Below are 25420 nucleotides of genomic sequence, written 5' to 3' on the forward strand. Positions count from 1 at the left end.
GCTGGTGCACAAACAAAGTCACTGAGATTGTGGTAATGCTAACCACTGGGGGAAAACTGCCCCATGTCTTCCCCGCTGCCAGGGTCCTACACAAAAGGTGGAAACTGTTGAGTTGACTGCCATACTCTACCTGGTCAAAGTAAGGTCAGTTTTCCCAAGTTCCTTCCCCACAGCAGAATATCTCAGAGGTTTGTCTGGCAGCCAGAAGCTGCTCTATGAGCTAGCTGAAAAGACCACTTCCCCCAGTGAAGCCACTGAGTCCATGGAATGTCTCCACCTAGGGTAATCATCTAGATAATGGATAAATCTCTGTCATTGTAATTGATATATAGGCCATTTGGATTATACTCCTGCTACAATTTATCCTTCTCAGCTTTGTGACAATGTTGATGACTAGGCTAATTATATTTGTCAGTTTTAACAGCATCAAGTATACCAGCTCCTTCCATGTGGCTGCAGCTGCCTTAATAGTTCATTAAATAAGATCTCAGACCTTACTTTCCTAAAACGACTAGGTAAGTCTCCAGCTGAGAAGGAAAACCAGTTTACCTTGCTATCAGACTCTAAAAGGAGATACACTCACAGATACTTTTAACCCCAAATCACTTTTTAGGTACCCAAGATTTTACTATGAAAGGCATAAGTCTACTGCTATCTCTATAATGTAGATTTTAAAACAAATTATAAACAGTGGTCATATTAACATATCTAAAAATTTTATCTCTTTTTGTAAACTCTAAAAAAATTGTACTGCATGTGTCTAATGGTTCAGGGAAGGTCATTTAGTCCATAAATCCCATAATATTATGTTTGCTAAGTGGCATCAACCATAATTTGCATATTCTCCCTGTGTTAAGAGTAACAATAAATTTGACAATAATGACAATGAAAAAAAATTACTGCAAGCTTAAGGGGATCAACTTGGATCAACCTCTCACAGGACAAACGGATTCTAGGTGAATACTGTGGATCAACAGCCCATTTTCTCTCTTGCCTATTTTGACATCCCTGACGGTGGGATCTTTTCTCATTTCCGTGGTTTTGGGACTCCCCTCTCCCAACTACCAGGACTGTGATACTGGAAGTGTCAAGTGTACACTCAGTAAAAACATTTCCCCTAAACTCTTTAACTTTCCCTTTATTTGCTAATCTCTATCAGCTCCAGCAGATTTCCAGTGAACTAAAGACTGCAAACTGCTCCAAACATGCCAGTCCTAGATGCTTCTGATGATATTTTTCAATCAACATGAGCCTCTGCAAGCCAGAATGCACCAACTTGTCCTGCATGTCCCAAGTCCCTGGTAATCCAGCAGAACCTGGGTACCAAGCAGGGAGAAAAACAGATGTTTCCTAGCCTATCCTTTGAGCAACATTCCAGCTTTCCTGTGCTCCCAATAAGGAAGCCCCAGTTCATCCAGAAACATCTTTTGAAGAGATTATGTAGTCCTTTTATCATCAACAGAAAGGTTAGGATGTTCAGTCTCAAACCTGGGACATGTGGCTAACATAGGCTCCTATTAATATACCAAGTTGACAGTGGCCACCATGTATTCCCTACATCCTTCAGTTCCTACCTTTTACATTGCTCTTCTGGCTGGCATACATCACCCCCTGTCTAAACTTCTCCATCCCAGGCTTTTCATTCCACTAACTTCTCTGATTCTCATATAACCCAGACATGTTGGCCCATTTTGTCTTTTGATCTCTTGGTCTCCTACCCTCTTGGATCCTGGCTCCTTCCTCTCCTTTCCTCCTTTTCCTCTCATGCCCTAGCTCAGTTGGCCCATCATGTCCACTCTGGACTGTCTCAGATGTCTATGCCTCTTCAGTTTTCTCCCTTCTTTCTACAATCAAAACCTTGAATCTCTAGGAGCAGTCATGTCCTCCTTTTATTTATTTTTATTCAGGAAATATGTACTGGTATTTTTTTACATAGAGTCACATTTGAGACATCACCTTAAGTCTCAGAATTGACTTGGATTTTAGAACAATATAAAGATTATGGGGTCTTTTATGGTTAAACTGAAGCAATTTGTCATCATGAAAGGCCCATGAGCCTGTGAGTACCAGGGTGCTAATTGTATTGGTATAAAATAGAATTGTTCCTATTAGGCTAATTTATTTAAACACTTGGCCCTGGTTAGTGGTGGCATTTAGAAATATTAGCATTTTTAAGATGTTCAGTCTTGTTTGAGAAAGTATATCACTTGGGTCAGGTTTTGAGGTTTTTCATAGCCTTGTGCTATTTCCCATAGTTCTCTCTTTTCCCTATGCAGACAAAAATGTGATAAACCAGATTGCTATTGTTACTGCCATTTTGGAGTTTACCCTCTGGAAACATAAGTCAAATCAACCTTTTTTTCCATAAGCTTTTTTCTGGTCATGGTATTTTATCACAACAACAGAAAAGCAACTAATAAACTGACACACTCTAATATAACCTTCATATATGACAATGTGGCATCTATCAAAAGCTTCCTCCATGAGAACTAGCTTTCATAGTACTATAAGTTTCTATGTAAGCTGCTGAGGAAAAGAAGTCAATATTTCAATACAGCTGTGACGGCTCTGGACCACATCAATGGGCAGCATGACAAGATATCTGTAAAGGTACATAGTGGTACTCATATCTTGATGGTAACCAACAGCTGTCTAATTGGATTTAAAGCCTGATAAAGAGAAGGGAAATCATGCATGGTACTAAAAATCTAGGCAACAGCTAGGACTAGTGAGGTCATGGTTCTAAGAAGAATATCTACTACTGGCACTTTACTAAACTAGCATAATTTCCTATAGCATTCTAAATACTTAGCCTTATGACCACAGATAATTTTAACTCTTACCCTTCATCAAAGAAGTTTCTCTTTGCAACAGCCATAGACCATTACAAAAATCCACATTTGTTAGAAAGGTAAATAACAATTAATTTAAGAGTGTCCAGTGTTCAGTTCCAACAGATATCTCTAATACAACTCATAAACTTAAGGCTTAGAAAATTTGGCAGGAATGAAAAGATTATGAGAGCCAAAGGAATAGAAAATCCTTGTGTGACTATATCTACAAAAATAACAGGGAAGGGTATCATGGGTATGATACTCTAACAACATTGGTACCTGAACAATGCCAGAAGAAGGAATATATATATATATACATATATATATATGAGAGAGAGAGAGAGAGAGAGAGAGAGAGAGAGAGAGAGAGAGAGAGATAGGCTAACATGGAAGAGAAATTTCACATGTCTCTATCCCTAGATAAAGAAATGCATGCAATTAAATAATGGTGGATGGGAAATTAATATTCCCTAGGATAAACTACAAACTGATTACTTAGTAGCAAGTGATCAGACTATACATGGAGTGCAGGTCAGCAGCTTCAAAATGAGAAGATAAAAGACATTTTGCTGCCTGAACAGTTACCAAAAACTCTCTATAACATTGGAGCATCATCTTCAGCCTTCTGGCCCAATATATCTGACAGACATATTTGTGAGGCAGGAATTATTGAGGACTTGTGTACCCTGTCTTGGGAAAATTTGGCCATCAACTCTGCCTGCATCTAAGCTTGCCCATTTTTAGGAAGCATTCTGTCTGTGGTAGAAATGAGGACATTTTGCCTAGTGGCTTGCTTGCCACATTTGAAGCCATTCCCATAAGGAAGTTCTTTGATGTTCATCATCTTCTTTGAGGTAGGCTGGCTATTGCCAGAAATTAACCAGTGTTGTTGTCAAAGAATCCTTACAACAATAAAAACATATTTAAATGCCATTTTCTGTAGGACTTGAGGTTTTTGAAGACCTTATCAATTTTCTCTTATCTGTCTATAGAATCATACCTATCTGTTACACCTAGGATGTAGATTCTTATAAGTAGACTAGTAAATGACATGAGCATGGTTTGATCAATTGACAATTAACTTGTCTAACTTACTTATCCTAAACAGACTGCAATAGGACTTTCAAGGTATTAGAGGTAAACTTTGTATACTACTTGAGTGGTATGGGTACAATACCTGATATTAGAGCATATATATATATATATATATATATATATATATATATATATATATATATATATATATATAGTGTGTGTGTGTGTATGTGAAGAATAAGCTTAAATTGGAATTCTATACCAATGTATCAAAATTAAACTTATTTTTCATCAATGAACAAATTTGTATACCAATGAACTAAAAATAACCTTGTAAGTAACAATTAAGGCCTTAAGTTGAGGAGTTGACTTGATAATCTACCTTTTTTTCTTACCATCCCTATATATTTCTACATTTCCCCTTCTCTCTTTTCAGCTCTTATCTTCAGACCTAAGAAAGATAAAGGGAAAGAGAGATATCCTTGAGCCCAACCCCGTTTTCTCTCTGGATGAGTCTCATAGCAATTTATAACTAACTCCCAATGAAATAAACATCTATGGTCCAAGAAAGCAACCAAAAACCTACCCAACCCACCTTAAGAGAAATGGGATGTCATTCTCTTAGGGTTTCTTATGATTTTGGGGGATGAATATTACCTTTGTAGGTGCCCAAATAAAACTGGGGAAAATGATTTAAACAATCTAGAAATTAATTGCCAAAACTATCATGGGCAAATTGGTCTCTGGTCAGGTAGACCAGCCATAAATCCTAGAGTAAACCGGTTTCTGAACTAGCCATAAATTTCTGTAAAACCTGTCCCCGAATTCAAGATTATAGTAACTTCCTGACCACTTGTGCTATCTATCCACTTCCATAAACAATGCCTGCTTGCTACAGATGACCACAGCTGCCTTTCTATGTATATCAAAATTGTATGGTTTATTTTTTTATTATTAAAAGCATGAACAAATTGGAGATCTAAGATGCTTCTTACTACTTTGCTTGAAAGATCTCAAAGGGGATGAATAAAGGCATCATGTAATTTGGCTTAATTAGGCATCTTGGTTTCTTTTATATCAGATACCCCATAACAATATACATACAAGTGACACTAAACATACAAAGCTGGATTTATTTATATATTTATACATATATTTATATGTGATATTGATGTTTTTAAAGAAGCCATGACTTTGAGGGGTTGGAGGAAATGGGAAATAATGTTTGTATTTTACTTTTAAATAATTAAATTTGTGCAAAAGAATAAAAGAAAATATGTTACCTAAAATACATTTGGGCAGAGTGTTTGCATAACATAGATGAAGCACTGGGTTCAGTTATTAGCACTAAATAATATGCATTTGCTACACATAACTAAATCTATATCAAGGTTAGCAAACAATATACTGTAAAATATCCCTAGTCCCCTTTCTGTGGCTTAAGGTCTTTTTTAAAAAGAGAATCAAATTGATATCACTAGGCAAAGAGAATGCCAAAATCCATCACACATCTGAAATACTGTTTATGAATTTACATACCTTTTATGTTGTCACAATTTGAGGTTAATCTATATAATGGTCAGTCAGATGTGTACTTTCTCATTCTTCAATAAATAAATGAAATGTATTGTTGCATTTCTAATCTTAAGAATATGCTACATTTTAAAAAATTACGTGTGTGTGTGTGTGTGTGTGTGTGTGTGTATGTACCTGCTCTATACATTCCAATATAAATGTAGAGGTCAGAGTAAAACATATCAGAGTTCATTCCCTCCTTATACCATGTAGGGACTTGGGCCTGAACTCTAGTCCTCAGGACTGGCAGTAAATATCTTACCTACTATACCATCTCACCTGAGGATATATTCTGAACTTATTTGTGCTTAATTACTCCTATTCTGACATGAAACTACAAGATTATCTCTAGTAAATAGGTTTGATTTCTGTAACAATGAACACCAGACTTTGACTGATATTTAATTTACCAGTAAAATGTGATATTTTGAGATATTATCAGAAAGTAACCTATCACCAACACTTCAGGTTGTCCTGTTTGAGAATTCAATAAATATTTAATATTTCAAAGGTCATTTACTTATCAGTTTCTATCATTCTTCAGCTTCTGCCCAAGTATTAATTTGTTATAGTTCAGATCCCACTAATGATATTGTTCAAACTTCTATAAGTATGGTAATACCTCAGCAAAAGAGTAATAGACTAATTTCACAAAGTTTGTACAATGTAAATGAATCTCATTATGTAATTCAAGTGCCCAGAAAATGTGAATTTGTAGTTTCAGTAATAAAGATGTAAGTTAGGTAAGGGTAATATAATAAAAATATAAATGCTGTCCTGCTTTCTCCCAGTTAATGAAGCCAAAAGTGAATAACTATTAAAATGAGGACCTCCCCAGAATGCCAAATTAAAACAGAAGCAGTGCAGGTAAGTACATCCTGATTTAAATAACAAACCATATGGTCTTTTACAAAGCAAATGAACAAAATTGGCAAAAAGTAGCCAATTAATTATAGCTGACTTATCTACCAAGGCTTTTGGGTAGAATAATTAAATAACCATTTGTAGTTATTTGGAATCCATGTTCTCCAATATATAGTATGCTCCATCTATGAGTCACATACAATGTAAAAGTTTGTTTGCTTTTGTTTCCCTTTTTTCCATCACAAAGTCTTAAACTTCATTTTTAAAATTTTGTATATTAAAATTATATTTATATGAGAATTTATAATATAGAATAGAAAATAGCATTTTCATATTCTCAGAACATCGGAAGACATAAGGAACATTGGTTTCTGCACTTTGCTATTGTTGTGACAAGGTCTCAATCTGCATACTTTTTCTATTTTGTGTTTCCTATTTGGAAATTTCAAATCTGTGTAAGACAACAAGCAATAAAGACAAACTATAATAAAAATTAAGGTAATCCAGAAATGTACCAACCTTCAGGATCAAGCAGTTTTTCTATGCCTAACTGACATTTGGCGATGTTGAAGGCATGTTCCAATCTTTGTGTGGCTGATGGCTGGGAAATCACACTGTTCCAATCAAACAGGTCTGGCCTGAAACACACACACACACACACACACAAACAAATACAAATATAAATTAATCCATAATGCTCTATAAAATTAGTTTTAATTCTGAAATGAAATATTTTTAATGTGCAAAGTCCATAAGAATGAACAGTTATTCTTATTACCTGTGGTAATTTGAGTGTGTCAGTGTGGATGAGATTTGAGGCTTCAAAAGCCATGTCATATTTGTTGCATGCTGTTGCATGCTCATTGTGTCTTGAAAACACAGTTTCCTTATAGTCATCAACCAGCTATCACTCTCAAAGTCTTTCTACTTCATCTTTCACAATCTCTGAACCTTAATTAGATGTGTTATTGACATCCCATTTAGGGCTGAACACTCGGGAGTCTCTTATTCTCTGTACATTGACCATGTATGTGTGAATCATTGTGGTAACTTCCATCTACTCTAAGAAGTATTTTTTCTGAGAGTTGATCAATGCAGGACTCTATGGACATAGAAGCAAGTCACTGAAAGTTGATTTAATATTACATCCATTTGGCAAAATAATAGTAGTAAGTTCTCCCCATAGTGTTCCTTTCCTAGCAGCCATAACTTTTCAATAGCCCTCAGACTTCTTTGGCCACTCCCTCATTTATTCTGGAATATTACTAGACCGTTTCTTATGAAGATGTTCTACAGGCAACCATTGTTACAATGAGTTCATGAGTTTGTGAGTTCATGAATGCATTAGTCCTGTTATGTCTAGAAAAAAAAATATATATAGAGAGAGAGATGAATTCCACCTCATGAGGCACACCTTAAATTCAGTCAGAAAGTATTTTGTTACTCCCATAACATTTTTACTGCTATTGTACCAGTGGACCTATCTTTCCAGTCTAGTTGTTACTTTAATTCACAGGTTCCTAGCTCAAAAAGATTGATGACTATACTTTTCTATTATGGTATTGTGCAAAGTTACTCCAAGTGTTATCCTCCTGATTGGTAACAGCTTGATTTATCAATGTCCTGTTACTCAAGTATATGGTATTTTCAGCAACAGGATCTTTTCATCAAGTTGTGGACAATAATGTAGAGCAATAGTAGTATCCTGCAATGTTTGGGAAGTGTATGATAGCCCACTGGCCATCAATTCCAAAAGAGACAACCCATTTCTGATACTGGGATTTTTATTTGGTAGCTGCTGCAATAGGAAGATTATTTTTCTTTTAAGATTCTGACCCCTGGTAGGCAGACCTTGCTACAAGGTAAACCTTATCCTAAATGCAGATGACAGATCAAATTGAATTTGATATGTAATAATAATAATAATAATAATAATAATAATAATAATAATAATAACAACAACAATAATTTTACAAAACACAAAGTCTGGTGGCTAGAGATACTGGGATGGACACAGGCTCAAATAAAGGAGTTAATATGATGAAAATATACTGTATTAAATTACCAAATAATTAATACACTAGTTTTTAAAAGACAGATGTTTTCATAGATTTGAATATGGTGACTAAAAATGTTCTATGCTATCCTGAATTATATACTAGGTCAGTAGGTCAGAACTATGAGAAAAACACACAAAAGTCCATCAAGGTCTATGAGTAATTGAAAAGAAAGTATGGGAATGATGGAGTTTGAAGTTGGAAAGGGAACAAGGTGGGATAAGGGTAGGACAGGGCAAGGAGTGGGAAGTGAATGAGTTGAAAATACGTAGCATACATGTATGAAATGCTCAAAAACTAATTAAACTGTTTATAAAACAAATAAAAAACTACTTACTTTAAGCCGGGCGTGGTGGCGCATGCCTTTAATCCCAGCACTCGGGTGGCAGAGGCAGGTGGATCGCTGTGAGTTTGAGGCCAGCCTGGTCTACAAAGTGAGTCCAGGACAGCCAAGGCTAACACAGGAAACCCTGTCTCAAAAAACCAAAAAAAAAAACAAAAAAAACAAAAACAAAAACAAAAAAACAAAACAAAACAAAACAAAAAAAACAAAAACAAAAACAAAAACAAAACCTACTTATTTTTGCCAATATTGAATCAGCTCAAGCTTTGAAAATATATCTAGGAAAACCCTTGTAGTCATTCTTCATGACTCTCACTATCGCATAACTCTTAGCTGATTATATACTCAAAAGTTAAATAAGCTCTTACTAACCCTTCTACAATCACACTAGTCTAGCCACTGGTTTTATCAACATTGAATTATTGTAACAGATTCTCACAGCTCCCTCTCTTCCACATTTGTCCTCACTAGACTATACTTACTTGGCAGAACTACACAGATCTGTGATAATGTGTCATCGTTTTCTTATTCTTACATGTCTACCTTCAAAGGAATGAAAATTAGATATTTAATTGTTATCAACAAGCTTCACCATGATTTGTTTCTTTATTTTATTTCTCGTCTCCCTCATTATATTACACAAATCATCTAATTGATTTTCTGTACAGGTAAGTCCTACGCTTCTAACTCCTTAGCTAAGATTCCATGTCTAAAAGCAAACTATGTCATACTTAACAACAATATATTATCTCAATTCACATTTTCTACTACTTATTCAATATACAAAATCCACTCAATCCTAATTTTCAAGCCTCCCTCATAAAAATTATGAATATAACTCTTTTGTAAAGTTAATTTATAATTAGAAACTCTTTTTTAATTAATTTATTTATTCATTCATATTACATATCAATTATTATCCCATTCCTTATATCCTCCCATTCCTGCCTCCCTCCAACTTTCACTCTATTCCCCTCCCCTATGACTGTGACTGTATATGTTCATAGGATATCAAGTCTCTTCTTGGTAGCCTGCTATCCTTCCTTTGAGAGCCACCAGGACTCCCCATCAAGGGGAGGTGGTCAAATATGGGGCACCAGAGTTCGTGTGAAAGTCAGACTCCACTCTCCACTCAACTGTGGAGAATGTTCTGTCCATTGGATAGATCTGGGTAAGGGTTCAGTGTTTACTGCACATATTGTTCTTGGCTAGTGCCATAGATTGAGCAGAACCCCCTGGGTCCAGATCTGCCTGTCATAATGTTCTACTTGTAGGTGTCTAGGACCCTCTGGATCCTTCTATTTCCCCATTCTGAAGAATGGATAAAGAAACTGTGGTACATTTACGCTATGCAATACTATTCAGCTATTAAAAGCAAGGAATTCCTGAAATTTGTGGACAAATGGATTGAAATAGAAATGATCATAATGAGTGAGTTAACTCAGAAACAGAAAGACTCAAATGGTATATACTCACTTATAACTAGACACTAGCCCAAGGGACATGTCCCATGAAAGTCTTCACCTACCAGGAAAGTGGGATAGATATGAGGACATCCTTTTGGGACTATAATTAGAAACTCTTTAGGGCAATAAAACCTTGTCAATGTAACCTCTGTGTAGATGCTGGTAGAGTACTGCCAGAAACCTACCTAATGTTTATGATACATGAAAAATTGGTAGATTAGGATGAGGAACAAGAATTGAAATTGTGGAAGCTTAGATCTCCCATTTTCAAGAGAAAAGTGGATAGACAAGGCTGGCACACTGGATGTAGGATGTTGTCTCAATGCCAGACAATGTGGAAAAACAAGTAGCCATTTCTTTGGGGGATAAATTACAGGCAAGATTTTAGGGAAAGTCTGGTCATGGAGTGGATGTTGGAGGCAGCATAAACAGTACTGTGGCAAGATGTGGGTAGAATGAGTATAAGCTTAAGCATTGAAATTGGCTACAGGACAATAAAGGAGGATGTAACTAGATCACGAATTGGGATTTGGGAATCTGTAGAATCTCAGAGGTTGCGAGATATCATTATTTCAAGGTTATGGAGGCAAGACTATATAGGATACTGGATGTGGGAAAAGAATGTAGTGGGTGAAGATTAGGAGGCAGGATTTGGCATACCACTGAAGCATAAAGGTGGCTGACATAAGGTATGTTGGGCTAGAATAGACCTGTCCTTTGGCTGTGGGACCCAGGGTAGATCTGTTAAGGTATAGCAAAAAAAGTATCTGGTTGTGGAAAGAAGTACACAGAAGCCTAGACCATGGAGGAAGACATGGAAAATTTGGTTATTGACTGTGACATTGTAGGTGGAACAAAGTATCCTCTGGCTATAGGTGGGTAGAAGTGAGAGGGGGGAAAGATTATGTTGACTGTACCATTCAAGAATGTTATAAGGTTAGGGTGGAGTGTAGGAATTTGAAACTCTGTAGAAGCATAGAACACCTTTCCTCAAGGCACCCAGTGGGCAGATTAGTCTGGAATACTGGGTAAGACCCAGGACAGAGATCCATCAATGTGCAGTAAAACAGTCTACTTGTTTGGGTGCTACAGAACAGGCAAAGTCCTAAAGGATTACTTGGGAATGATGGTTATGAAGTGGCATGTGTAGGCAACACAGAGGGTCCTGGGGATAGATGAGGGTAGGAAAAGTCTAAAATAGAGACAAGTGTGCTTAACAAACATTTAAAAGTAAAGCCCAAAGGATAAGTTTGGCCTTTTGTTTTTGTTTTGTTGTTGTTGTTGCTCTTTACTGTAAAATGAATTCAAGGTGAATGATTAATTTAAATGTAAAAGAATTAAATTTTATCTAGATTTCTGACTTTTGAAAGTGTCAGATTCCTATAAATGAAAATTTATTCTGAAAATAAATATCTTACTGAAGAAAAATAAAATAAAATAGAAACAATATGTTAGGTACAGCACAGAGAGTGGTGCTAGAATTAGGCATGGGTGAAGTATTTGGACACACACAAAAGTCAAGAGTCAGCTACAACAAGACAATGGTGGCCAAACTAGACCCGGGCACTGAAATTGTATCCAGACTAGATCATGTAGGATGTGGAAAAACAAGTTATCTTCTGTGTGCAGGGTGGGGGAAATCCCTACAGGCTTTGCCCTGGATGGGAGGACATAATTATGATATGATATGATATGGAATGATATGATATAATTAGCATAAAATTCCTTTAGGAGCATGTGAATATGCCAGATGCAGTTGAGAAGCTAGATATTGCCTATATTACAGATGCAGGTTGTAGACTTACTAAGGGGCTTGAATTTGGGACCTGGGAAAATGTTATAGGTCTCTACAGCAAAGCACAGATAGAGTAATTCTAGGACAAGTAAATGGCAATTTGATCTAGGCTAAATTTCACAACATGTGAAAAAACAAGTATCTAGCTGGAAATGGAGGCAGCACTCACCAGTATAGACTTGGTATAAGAAATGGGGCTACTCACCAATATAGACACTGGTGAAAAATCTATGAAGTCTGGGAATGGGGTAGAGTGATAAGGGCAGATAAAAGGTTCCTGTGGGTGGATGTGAGTAGGCCAGGTAATGGGGGAAGCCTAAATATTGAATACAGCACCAGAGGATTTAGTCTGACAAGGCTGGGACAAGGGATTTGAGGAACTTCAAAGCTAGAGATGTCAAAGAAGAGGACAATTTGGGCCCAAATAGGGTGGGTTGGCTGTGGGACCCATGGTTGAACTACTGAATTTTAAAAAACACAATTATTTTGTTGTAGAGATGTGGGACAAATAAGCCAGACCCTGGAGGAGGACATGTGAAGTCTGGGAATCGACTGTGGTAGTTAGGTGGATCCTCTAATTTCCATGGATGAGGGTGGAGAAGTTGTAGGCAGGAAGCTATATGGTAGCTACAGCTCAGTAGCAGTTGATGAGATTTGTAAGGATGCTGGAATTAAAACTCTTTTGAAGACTAGAACCGTTTTCTTCAAGTTATATGTGGCCAGATTAGGCAGATACACTGGCCATGATAACAAGGCTAGATCTAGTGGCACATAGAAGAAAAAAAACACCTCCACTTGAGGGGCAGACTATAGGCTAGACTCTAGGGAAGGACATGAATGATCTGAGTAAGTACTAGGGTCCTATCCTGTATGAATTATACATTGTTCATTGCATAGACCCTGGATGTTGTCTAGCCTAAGACAAAAGGCAGTGGTAGAACTGTGTTAGAGTGTGGGACTTAGGAACCTACAGATCTAGGGGATTGCTACTGTAAGGTATTGGTGGCCAGATTATGACTTTTTGCTGTCACTATACCCAGTATAGATCATTTAGATTGTAGAAATACAAAATCCTATGTATAGGGATGATATAAAGAGGCTTGTCCAAAGCAACAAACATTAAATCAATGATTAAGGAGTAGAGTAGTGTAGCCTGCACAAAGAGACCTATAAATGGAGGTGGTTAGTACAGGTCCTGGCTGGACTCTAGCTGTAGCTACAACACATATGGAGGTGGTGGAAACTAGGCCTAGGCTTATGATTCTATCCTGTAGTAGGTAGGATTCTCTAAAGTAGGTTATAGGTGCTATTCTAGAGAAGTACAAAGGCTATTTCATCCATGCTAGATATCACTGGATGTCAAATACAAGTACACAGTATTTAAGTGTAAGAAGGCAAAGGTACTCAATAGGATAGATGCTAGGGAAGGATGTAAGAATATCAGATATGGAGTGGAGTGGTTTAGAAAGCATAAACAGTCTTGTGGGTGGATGCTTGTAATTATGGAACCGTTGGAAGCATAGATGCTAAAGATAGCACAGGAAGAGATGGAGGGACTAGGGTAATATGTAATAAGTGAAATTCTATGTAAGCCATGGGGTCACTATTGCAAGTCCAGGCAAGCAGGCAGACTAGGCCTGGTCACAGGCTAGGGGAACCAAAAGAGATCCACTGAAATTTGAAAAATTATGTATCCAGAGGAGAAGATACTCACAGGCAAGACTGTGGAAAAGGACTTGGGAAGTATAGGTTTGAAGTTAGGTGGTATAGGCCTAGGAAAGAGTCCTTTAACTAGAAATGAGTAGGCTGATCATGGTGAGAGCCAAGATGTTGGTCATAGGACATGAAGACAAGACAGAGTACAATTAAAGCATTAAAATTGAGAAACTTGGAAAAGCAAGATGTCACTACTGCAAGGTACTGAAGGCCATACTATGGCAGAGAAGCAGCTAAATCATGTAGGACATGACAAATAAGTGTGTTGTTTGTACGTGACGGTGCTCACAGGCTTGACTTAGAGAAAGGACATAAGAAGACTTGGTATGAAGTGAGATTCTATAAGCAAGCAAAGGGCCCTGTTGTGATAGAGACAGTTATGGTAGGTTTTTTCAGGAGACTAGAAATTGGCTGCAATATAGAAGGAGATGGTAGATCTAACAATGGACTTGGAATTTTATAGATATATATGAAAGTAAAAGGTCTCTGTTACATTGATAAGGTGGCAATATAAAATGGCACAGTGTCTGATCAAAGCACACAAGATTCTCCTAGATGTGGAAAACACGTACCCATTAGGGGAGGGCACTCAATGAGGTAATGTCTTTGGAAAAATTAAAATATTGCAAGATCTTTGATCCCATTGTGTTTCCTGAGATTATGAACTATAAAATGTTGTCTTTGATCTCATTGTGATCCCTGAGATTGTGAATTGTAAAAATCTGTCTTTTGTTTATTGGTGGTGAGTCCCAACATACACCTTTCATCCAAGAACTTTCTGAGTATTGTAAATGAGTGATCAAGGTATGGCTTGGCTAGTCCTAGCACATACCTTTAATCCAAGAGCTTTCTGTACATAAGATTTAATAAAGTTAACCTTAGGTCAAGAGGTTGAGCAAGAAGCGAGCTGATGTGGATTAAAGCATAGGAGGGACTTTGAGTTTTGAGGAATTTAAAATATTTTGTAGAAGAACAGCTTTTTCTTTATCTCATTGTCTCCTTAGTTCTTGGGCTTTTAACTTATCTTTTTAGCTCTTGAGCTCTTCAGCTCCTCAGTTCCTTAGACTTTGGCTTTTTGGGCTAGAAATCCTTTGGTTTTGGGATTTTTGGCCTTTTTCTTCTGGGATGTCAGGTCAGCAAGTGAGCCTTCTGAGCCTTTTCCATTAGGACTTGAGCTGAGTATGAAGGTCAGCTAGTTGGTTTCTCTGCATTTCTGAGCTAGTAGGTTTTCACCCAAGCATCTCACTCCTGAGTTTTTATTGGAAAAATAGAACATTTAGGAATTTCATTTAAAATAACAGTATAAAATCTGGATTTGGTGAGGGGAGTTGCAGGAAGCTCAAAGGATACTATGGTTAGATATGTGTGGGCAGGGTCCTAAAGGAAGCCTAAATATAGGTTGTAGCCCATAAGTATGTGGTGGGCTTGGCTAGAGTAAGGAATATGCAAGGCTACTGAGGAATAGATTTGGACAGAAGAAGGCAAAGTAGCCCAGAATAGTTCCAGTCTTTTGCTGTGGGAAACACAGTTGATCCAGTTGATATAGAAAAACAAGTACTTGTTTGTTGGGAATGGTGTTCAAGAGTCTAGAGCATAGATGATGACATGGAAAGTCTGGGAATATACAGAGCCGCTATAGGTATCTCAAAGTATGCTCTGTGCAGATATATGTAGGAAGGGTACTTGGATGAATCTACATGGTGTCTTCATTACTGTGAAAATGTGAGAGTGGGCTGTTTCCATCATTAAAACTCTGTAAAATCTTAGAACTTCCTTCTTCATGTTGCAATTTTCAGACTCATTGGGCACATAGGCAGTGCAACAAGAACTAGATCCAGTGGGATGTAGGAAAAAGTATCCGCTATAGGCTACACTTAAGAGGAGGACATGGGAAGTCTAAGTATGGAGTGTATGGTATAGGAAGCCTAATAATTCATGTGAGTGGGTGTTGATAAGGTCTGGATTTAAGTGAACACACAAAATGAGATGGTTGATTGAGGTGACAGTATGGGATTTGGGATCATACAGATTGTAACTGCAAAATGCTGATGGCAAGACTAGGTATAGGCAATTCTACAGCCTAAAAATATAGAAAAACAAGTATCTTATTTGTGTATGTGGAGCAGTACTCAACAGGTTGACCCAGCATGAGGTCATGGCAAGAGTGGGTAATGAGTAGGGTAATGTATGCAGAACAGAGGGCCATGTGGATGGAAGTAGTTAGGGTATGTCATGGCAGGTGTATAGAATTTGACTACAACCTGGAAGGTATAGAATACTAGACCTGGGGTTGGGGCACAACTGCAAAGCTCAAGAATCATTCTACATTGAAGCAGTGATTTTTCCATCTAGGCTAAATCTGGCTAGAAGTGTAAAGTTAAGTAAGAAAGGAGTGTGGTTTAATAACAAACTTGAACACTGAGGGAGGGTATGGATTGTTTGTGTATAGAGTCAGGTGGTTTTGGTAGCAAAATATCCTGCAGGTGGATATGGATATAGAACTGTTGGTTCTCAACCTTCCAAATGCTGCAACCATTTCACATATTTCCTCATGCTGTGTTGATCCACAACCATAAAATCACTGTTTCTACTTCATTACAAAAATTTTGATACTGCTTTGAAATGTAAAATAAATATCTAATATGAAGGATATCTGATATGTGAATGCTAAAAGTGTCCCAACTTACAGGTTGAGAACCAGTGGTATAGAGAGGGTCCTATTGGGTGCCATGGTATTGAAGACACTTGAGGAGTAAGTGGTAGGACTAGGACAGGGTATAGGAATTTAAGCTCCACTTATATGTTGTGCTTACTACTGCACAGATTCAGGCAGCCATTCTAGGCCTGGGCACTGGCTGTAGGAATCAGGATACACATCCAGGTTAAGCTTGGATATTGATTTTGGTACACTCTGTAGTTCCATGGGAATGTGGAAATATTCAGGTGTGTGTGTGTGTGTGTGTGTGTGTGTGTGTCCCTGCACCTTGTCAAGAACACTGGAGAAGGACTTGGAATTTTATGTATAGAGTGTAGTTTAGTTGTTCCTAGGGTCCTTTGAGTGGAAGTGAATAAGGCCAGTCCTGAAGGGACCCTAGGTGTTGGCTATCTGACTTAGGGTGGTACTAGATGGAGTATGTAGATTCTGGCCATAGGGCTTAATGGTAGGACTAGGTAGGGTGACATATGTAGACCTTGAGGAAGCCTAGAGGTAGTTACTACAAGATACATTCACCAAGCCTAGACTTGGGGAACCAGTCCACATATAGTAGGATGTAAAATAACAAGTATATGTTGCTGGTAGATAATCTCCCGGCTAGATACTTGAGGACATGGGAAGTCCATGTATGAAATAAGAAGGAATAGGCAAAGTATTCTGTGGATAGCTGCGAGTGTGAGGCTGGTTCTTGGTGGGAGCCTAGATGTTTGCTCTAGCACAGGTTGGTAGGATGATAGTCAAATACTTCAATATTACTTGAGAATGAGTTTAGGGAAGACATTCAAGATACAAGGCAAAGATTAAGGCAGACATATTGGAATGAACCATTGAACTGGGGGAGACTTGGGGAAGTATTTCTAGAAGCAAATGTTTTGTTCTGTGTTCTACTGTAACTAAAGTGGTTATATGGAGAAGGATGGCATAAGAAAGTTGCCTTGGGTTTATTGAAGTGAAGCAGCCTTCAAAATTGGACTCTCATTACCTTCTCAATATCTGTCCCTCCCTTCACAGGATTGGTACATTCTGCTGTTTCTTGCTTCTCCAGGCATTCTAGTGGGTCAGAACCATGCTTTGTGATGTCAGACTAGTGCTCGCCTGCGATTGGCTCAAGCCTTGGTGAGCAGGCAGTCTTGAGTGGTGTGATCTCCTGGGCTCTGGCATTTGCTCTCAATCTTTCGAGGTGAGAACACCTATTATTGGGAATGGCGAAGTGTAACAATAACTCCACCGGAAGTCTTTCGGAAATGGACCTCGCTACCTCTACTACTGAGGTCCAGCCTACCGTTCTGCCTGTTATGCCTATAAAGACAAAGGCAGCCTACAAATTTTTTCCTCCTCACATCCTCTTGGCAATGGTAAGATGACCCACCCTGCCTGCTTCCATCCATCAATTCCCCTCTCTACCCTCACCTTTTCTGACAAACTCCTCTTCTTTGGCTTATCCTGACTTCTTTCTATATTAACTAACTCTCTTGTGTCTTCTATCACACCAGAGCATGCGAGCTGAGAAACTTGCCAAGCGCAAGGCAAAAACATCAACGAAAAAGAATCGGCCACCAAAGAAAGCCAAGAAAGCAGCAAGTGAGGAACAACTATCATCTGAAGAGTTTCTTGGCAGTGATCAACTTGCCGGAGAAATATCTACTACTATCGACACAACCATTGCGACTACCATGGTCACTGAGAGCAGTGCAACCATTGCAAGGAGCGTGGCCACTGAAAACAGCGAGGCCGCTGAGAACAGCGCAACCATTTCGAGTAATGGGACCACTGAGAGCAGCGAGGCCACAGAGTGCATCGAGACCATTGAGAAGAGCGCGGCCATGGCGAACACAATGGCAATTGAGACCAATGCAGCTATCGCAACCATCACGGCCCTTGACACCAGAGCGGCCTTCGCAGCCGTTGACAACAGTGCGGCCTTCGCAGCCGTTGGCAACAGGGCGGCCTTCGCAGCCGTTGGCAGCGGGGCGGCCTTTGCAGCCGTTGGCAGCGGGGCGGCCTTCGCAGCGGTTGGCAGCGGGGCGGCCTTCGCAGCGGTTGGCAGCGGGGCGGCTTTCGCAGCGGTTGGCAGCGGGGCGGCCTTCGCAGCCGTTGGCAGCGGGGCGGCCTTCGCAGGCGTTGGCAAAAGGGAGGCCTTCGCAGGCGTTGGCAACAGGGCGGCCTTCGCAGGCGTTGGCAACAGGGCGGCCTTCGCAGGCGTTGGCAACAGGGAGGATTTCGCAGCCGTTGGCAACAGGGAGGCCTTCGCAGCTGTGGGCAACAGGGAGGCCTTCGCAGCCGTTGACAACAGCACGGCCTTCGCAGGCATTGGCAACAGGGCGGCCTTCGCAGGTGTTGGCAACAGGGCGGCCTTCGCAGCCGTTGGCAACAGGGCGGCCTTCGCAGCCGTTGACAACAGGGCGGCCTTCGCAGCCTTTGACAACAGGGCGGCCTTCGCAGCCGTTGACAACAGGGCGGCCTTCGCAGCCGTTGACAACAGGGCGGCCTTCGCAGCCGTCGACAACAGGGCGGCCTTCGCGGCAATAGACACCAGGGCAGTCTTCGCAGCCGTTGACAACAGCCCGGCCTTTGCAGCCGTGGACAACAGCACGGCCTTCGGAGCTCTTAACAAAAGTGCAGCCTTCACAGCTCTTGACAACAGCAAGGCCTTTGCAGCCGTTGACAACAGCGCGGCCTTCGGAGCTCTTGGCAAAAGTGCGGCCTTCACAGCTCTTGACAACAGCAAGGCCTTTGCAGCTGTTGACAACAGCGCGGCCTTCGGAGCTCTTAACAAAAGCGCGGCCTTCACAACTCTTGACAACAGCAAGGCCTGTGCAGCCGTTGACAACAGCACGGCCTTCGGAGCTCTTGAAAACAGCGTGACCTTCACAGCTCTTGACAACAGCAACGCCTTTGCACCCGCTGACAACAGCACGGCCTTCAGAGCCATTGACAACCGCGTGACCTTCACAGCTCTTGACAACAACAAGGCCTTTGCAGCCGTTGACAAAAGTGCGGCCTTCGGAGCTCTTAACAAAAGCTCAGCCTTCACAGCTCTTGACAACAGCAAGGCCTGTGCAGCCGTTGACAACAGCACGGCCTTCGGAGCTCTTGAAAACAGCGTGGCCTTCACAGCTCTTGACAACAGAAAGGCCTTTGCACCCGTTGACAACAGCGTGGCCTTCAGAGCCATTGACAACCGCGTGGCCTTCACAGCTCTTGACAACAGCAAGGCCTTTGCAGCCGTTGACAACAGCGCGGCCTTTGGAGCTCTTGACAACCACGTGGCCTTCACAGCTCTTGACAACAGCAAGGCCTGTGCAGCCGTTGACAACAGCACGGCCTTCGGAGCTCTTCAAAACAGCGTGGCCTTCACAGCTCTTGACAACAGCAAGGCCTTTGCAGCCATTGACAACAGGGCGGCCTTCGGAGCTCTTGACAAAAGCGCGGCCTTCACAGCTCTTGACAACAGCAAGGCCTGTGCAGCCGTTGACAACAGCACGGCCTTCGGAGCTCTTCAAAACAGCGTGGCCTTCACAGCTCTTGACAACAACAAGGCCTTTGCAGCCGTTGACAACAGCACGGCCTTCAGAGCCATTGACAACCGCGTGGCCTTCACAGCTCTTGACAACAGCAAGGCCTTTGCAACCGTTGACAACAGAGCAGCCTTCGGAGCTCTTGACAAAAGCGCAGCCTTCACAGCTCTTGACAACAGCAAGGCCTTTGCAGCTGTTGACAATAGCACGGCCTTTGGAGCTCTTGACAAAAGCAGGGCCTTCACAGCTCTTGATAACAGCAAGGCCTGTGCAGCCGTTGACAAAAGCATGGCCTTCGGAGCTCTTGAAAACAGCGTGGCCTTCACAGCTCTTGACAACAACAAGGCCTTTGCACCCGTTGACAACAGCACGGCCATCAAAGCCATTGACAACCGCGTGGCCTTCACAGCTCTTGACAACAGCAAGGCCTTTGCAGCCATTGACAATAGGGCAGCCTTCGGAGCTCTTGACAAAAGCGTGGCCTTCACAGCTCTTGACAACAGCAAGGCCTTTGCAGCCATTGACAACAGCGCGGCCTTCGGAGCTCTTGACAAAAGTGCGGCCTTCACAGCTCTTGACAACAGCAAGGCCTTTGCAGCCGTTGACAACAGGGTGGCCTTCGGAGCTCTTAACAAAAGCGCAGCCTTCACAGCTCTTGACAACAGCAAGGCCTTTGCAGCTGTTGACAACAGGGCAGCCTTTGGAGCTCTTGACAAAAGCGTGGCCTTTACAGCTCTTGACAACAGCAAGACCTTTGCTGCCGTTGACAACAGGGCGGCTTTTGGAGCTCTTGACAAAAGCGCGGCCTTCACAGCTCTTGACAACAGCGCGTCCTTCGGAGCTCTTGACAAAAGCGCGTCCTTCGGAGCTCTTGACAAAAGCGCGGCCTTCACAGCTCTTGACAACAGCAAGGCCTTTGCAGCCATTGACAACAGGGCGGCCTTCGGAGCTCTTGACAAAAGTGTGTCCTTCACAGCTCTTGACAACAGCAAGACCTTTGCAGCGGTTGACAACAGGGCAGCCTTCGGAGCTCTTGACAAAAGTGTGGCCTTCACAGCTCTTGACAACAGCAAGGCCTTTGCACCTGCTGACAACAGCCTGGCCTTCGGAGCTCTTGACAAAAGCGTGGCCTTCACAGCTCTTGACAACAGCAAGGCCTTTGCAGCCGTTGACAACAGCACGGCCTTCGGAGCTCTTGACAAAAGCGCGGCCTTCACAGCTCTTGACAACAGCAAGGCCTTTGCAGCCGCTGACAACAGCACAGCCTTCGGAGCTCTTGACAAAAGCGCGGCCTTCACAGCTCTTGACAACAGCAAGGCCTTTGCAGCCGCTGACAACAGCACAGCCTTCGGAGCTCTTGACAAAAGCGCGGCCTTCACAGCTCTTGACAACAGCAAGGCCTTTGCAGCCGTTGACAACAGCACGGCCTTCGGAGCCATTGACAACAGCGTGGCCTTCACAGCTCTTGACAACAGCATGGCCTTTGCAGCCGTTGACAACAGGGCAGCCTTCGGAGCTCTTGACAAAAGCACGGCCTTCGGAGCTCTTGACAAAAGCGCGGCCTTCACAGCTCTTGACAACAGCAAGGCCTTTGCAGCAATTGACAACAGCATGGCCTTCGGAGCTCTTGACAACAGTGCGGCCTTCACAGCTCTTGACAACAGCACGGCTTTTGGAAGTCTTGACAACAGCACAGCCTTTGGAGCTCTTGACAACAGTGCGGCCTTCGAGACCAGCACAGCCTTCCCAGCCTTGGACACAGGTGGGATCTTTGAAGCAAGCTCAGCCTTCGGTGCCCTTGATCCCAGCACTGCCTTCGCGTCCTTTGAGTCCAGTGGAGTCTTCAATCCCAGTGCAGGTTTTGCAGCCCTTGAGAACAGCAGGGCCTTTGAGGCCAGTGCATCCTTTGGGGCCCTTGAGACCAAAGCGGCCATTGCGGCCATCGAGGAGAGTGCAGCCATTGCGGCCATGGAGACCAGCACAGTCGAGACCATCAAGACGGTGGAGACAATCGAGACCATTGAAAGCAGCTCGGCCATCGCAACTGGTGTGAGCACCGCGACCACCGTCACCACTGTCACCACTGTCACCACCGTCGCCACTGCAACCTCTGCAAACACAGCGATTGAGACCGCTGCAACTACTGCAGCGGTGGATAGCCAGTAAATAGTTATTTCAATATTGGGAAATTCCTAATCCCATAATAAATAAAATTTAAAATTACAATGATATTGTTAAAAATAAACCAATTCTAATTTGAAAAGATATGTGTCCGTGTGAGTCACTAATAGTGGAAATGGATTAGGGGAGGAGAAAAAGAGGTATATCGCAAGAGAGGGAATTTGAGGGGTGGGTATATGACAAACAAGTGATGTGGTTCTCACAAACTTGGGGCCAGAAAAGCAACTTTGGTGTGTACCTGGGAAAGGAGGGAACTTGGATGGTTATACAAAAAGAGAATTTGGCCCCAAATGGCTGGGAGCCAGATAATAGATTTAGGTGGGCAAATGACACAGTCGTGACTTTTAGTGGGTATATGGCAAGGCAGGTATTTTGGGTCGTATAGGGATGGAGGCCAGACAACAAATGAGACAAGGAAGGGGATGTGGGTAGACATATGACAAAAGAAGGCACTTTGTGACTCACAGAGTTGAGGGCCAGACTGTAAGTGCTCTTTTAGACATAGATGGAATGAACAGAGCTATGGTCAACATCGAAGACAAATGTTCTCCTTTTACTTTATCTCACAGATAAAGATGAAGAAGACTGGGTACCTATGTATTTTGTAAGAGCAAGGCAAAATGTAAGGATGTGCATTGTCACAACCTATCTGAGGCCACAACACACACATATAATTTTATTAGTGACAGTATTATATCCCACCAAATAGAGGAAGCATAGTCTGTTAGACATATATGTCCTAGTAGTGATTTTATATCCCATCTCATATGTAAGGAAAGTTTTCCAGGAGCACCAAAGACATCAGCACATTATAATATACTGGTCATATCTCGAAGAAAGGGTAAGTGGAACTGGTAAGAATAGCCTTAATGGGCTGAGTAGGGCCTCCACAGTATGTTATGTCCATAGCAGACCAGGCAAAAATGGGGGTTCACTAAAGAGACACTTGTGCCTTTCAATCTACCAGATTAGTGAAACAGCATTCAATAAATGGGAATTTCCACAGAAATCTCATGCTGGGGAAAGAAAAACTTCTCCAGCCAAAGGGAGAACTTTAACAACTATCAAACCACCTGGCCAGAATAGACTAAAGACATGTAGGTTGGCAGTCGTAAGGGTCCAGGTAGGAGCTAAACGCAACCCAGGCTGCTTGGACCACCTTGCCCAGGCACAGTGGAGCGTGTGCCGCCCAAGGTCAGAATGGGTCCAAGTAGGAGCCATGCCCAGCTAGAGCACATGGGCCCCCCGCAGTCAGAACGGGTCCAAGTAGGAGCCATGCCCAGCCAGAGTGCATGCGTCGTCCATCATCAGAACAGGTCCAGGTAGGAGCCATGCCCAGCCAGAGTGCATGCGTCGTCCATCATCAGAACGGGTCCAGGTAGGAGCCATGCCCAGCCAGAGCGCATGTGTCGCCCGTGGTCAGAACAGGTCCAAGTAGGAACCATGCCCAGCCAGAGCGCATGCGCCACCCGTGGTCAGAACGCGTCCAGGTAGGAGCCATGCCCAGCCAGAGCACATGCACCACCCATCAGAATGGGTCAGAACGGGACCAGTTGGGAGCCTGATACAGCCCAGGCCACTGGGACCACCTTGCCGAGCAGTGAGCACGCAGCCCACAGTCTGAACGAGTCAAGTTGATTGTGGTTAGAAGCCACATCTTGACTACAACCACTAGATGTGAATATCTGTGGGCCTCTGTTTAAATTTTAATCTCACTTCTAGTCCACTTCTGCCTAAGGTCTAGTGGAGGAGAATAGGGCAGAAGAGAGAAGGAGGGTGAGAATGGGAAGATACAAGTCAGGGGATAACAATTGGGATGTTATCTGTATAAATTATACTTTTTAAAAAGACCTAAAGATGTACATCAGAGATTTCAGGTTGCTGAATCTCTTTACCCATCTTTCCATTGTGGCCACATAGTATCTTTTCTCCTGTTTTCTATTGTTAATTTGGATCGTTGAATGGCTTGTTCCTCATAACATTTTTATTTTTGCTGTCAAGTCAACTAGTCCAGGAGTAGTACCACCTACATTGAGAGGAACCCTCCCACATAAAGAAAATTCTACACGAGCTTGCCCACAGATCAATACAGTGAGGGCATTTTCTCAGCTCAATATCCTTTTTCCCCAATGACCCTGACTTGTATCAAGTTGACATAAAAGAAGACAGCACACACAAAAGAGACAAGTATTTACCTTTACAGAAGAGATTTGTTAAGAATGTTTGTGACATAAGACTAATAAAGTAACAGAATGGGAAGGGAAAAAAGGAGGAAAGTAATGATAAATAGGGCAATATCCTTATCCATAATATCATCTAGTCATTGATTCCTTTTAAAACTTGATCTTTGAGAGGTGCCTTCATATAGTTTAAATGGGAAAATTATGAATAAAAGCATCAGTGCATTTAATAAAATTAGAAACACATAACAACAGGCAAGATCTGGGGGTTTTATATTAAAGAGTGTATACATATATTATCGACTCCCCAGCTTATAGGAAATAAAATATATAATGCATATTATTATAACACTGATCCAATTCTACAGCTATGGTAAGGGAGAAGATATTGTAAATAGGTACAGTTATCCTCCTTTGATTTAGTTATACCTAAAGGCTACCAACTTCTTTTTTCTTATTTTAAAATGTACTATAATTTGTTCAGATTATATCCCAATTGATATCCCCTCACTTGTATTTTCCCATTCCCACACTCCCTCCCTCTCTCATCCTACTTCCCTCCCCTAAACCTCTGACAGAAGGGGACCTCCTCCCCTACTCCATATGACCACAGCTTGTCAGGTCTCATCTGGAGAGCATGCGTCCCTTTTCATCTGGTAAAACATGATAACAGGAACACAGGAGTGGAACGGTAAAGTTCAATTCTAAAGACAAAGTTTTAGCTTATGGACAAAGGACTGCTGCCTAATCAGTGGGACCACTTTATCTCCACGTTTCCCTTCTCCAGGAGTGATACCACATCTGAAAAGAGAAGCAAGAAAGAACCAAGTTGTCCATGAAAGGGAAAGCCAACTAGTCTCTCCCATGTATTTTATACGTTATCTCTCTGCTTTCTGTAAATTATAAAATAACCACAGGCATTATGGACTGGAAATTACACGCATGCACACACACACACACACACACACACACACACACACACACACACACACACACGCACATTTTACTTTACAACTTTCTTAATGTTCTCTTGCTAGTGGTGTATAAGAAAACATATGTTTCTTAATTCTTTGAGAATTTTATACATGGATGTAACATAGTTCAACCATATTCACTGCTTACTCTTCCCCCTAACTTCTC

At 41.5% G+C, this 25420-nt stretch overlaps 1 protein-coding gene across 10 annotated transcripts in view; it reads right to left on the minus strand.

Annotated features, from left to right (window-relative positions):
* Positions 1-25420, minus strand: part of DMD (dystrophin) — a gene marked incomplete at its 3' end in the record, with an annotated part of 2106393 nt that overhangs the window by 1564835 nt on the left and 516138 nt on the right. For all 10 annotated transcript variants that reach the window (XM_084788839.1, XM_084788837.1, XM_084788840.1 and 7 more), the window contains one exon: positions 6828-6946. In XM_084788839.1, coding sequence (XP_084644965.1) covers positions 6828-6946 — 119 coding nt within the window. The remainder of the gene's footprint in view (positions 1-6827; positions 6947-25420) is intronic.

The sequence above is a fragment of the Acomys minous genome, assembly GCF_964271855.1.
Source record: "Acomys minous genome assembly, chromosome: 7".
Lineage (NCBI taxonomy): Eukaryota > Metazoa > Chordata > Mammalia > Rodentia > Muridae > Acomys > Acomys minous.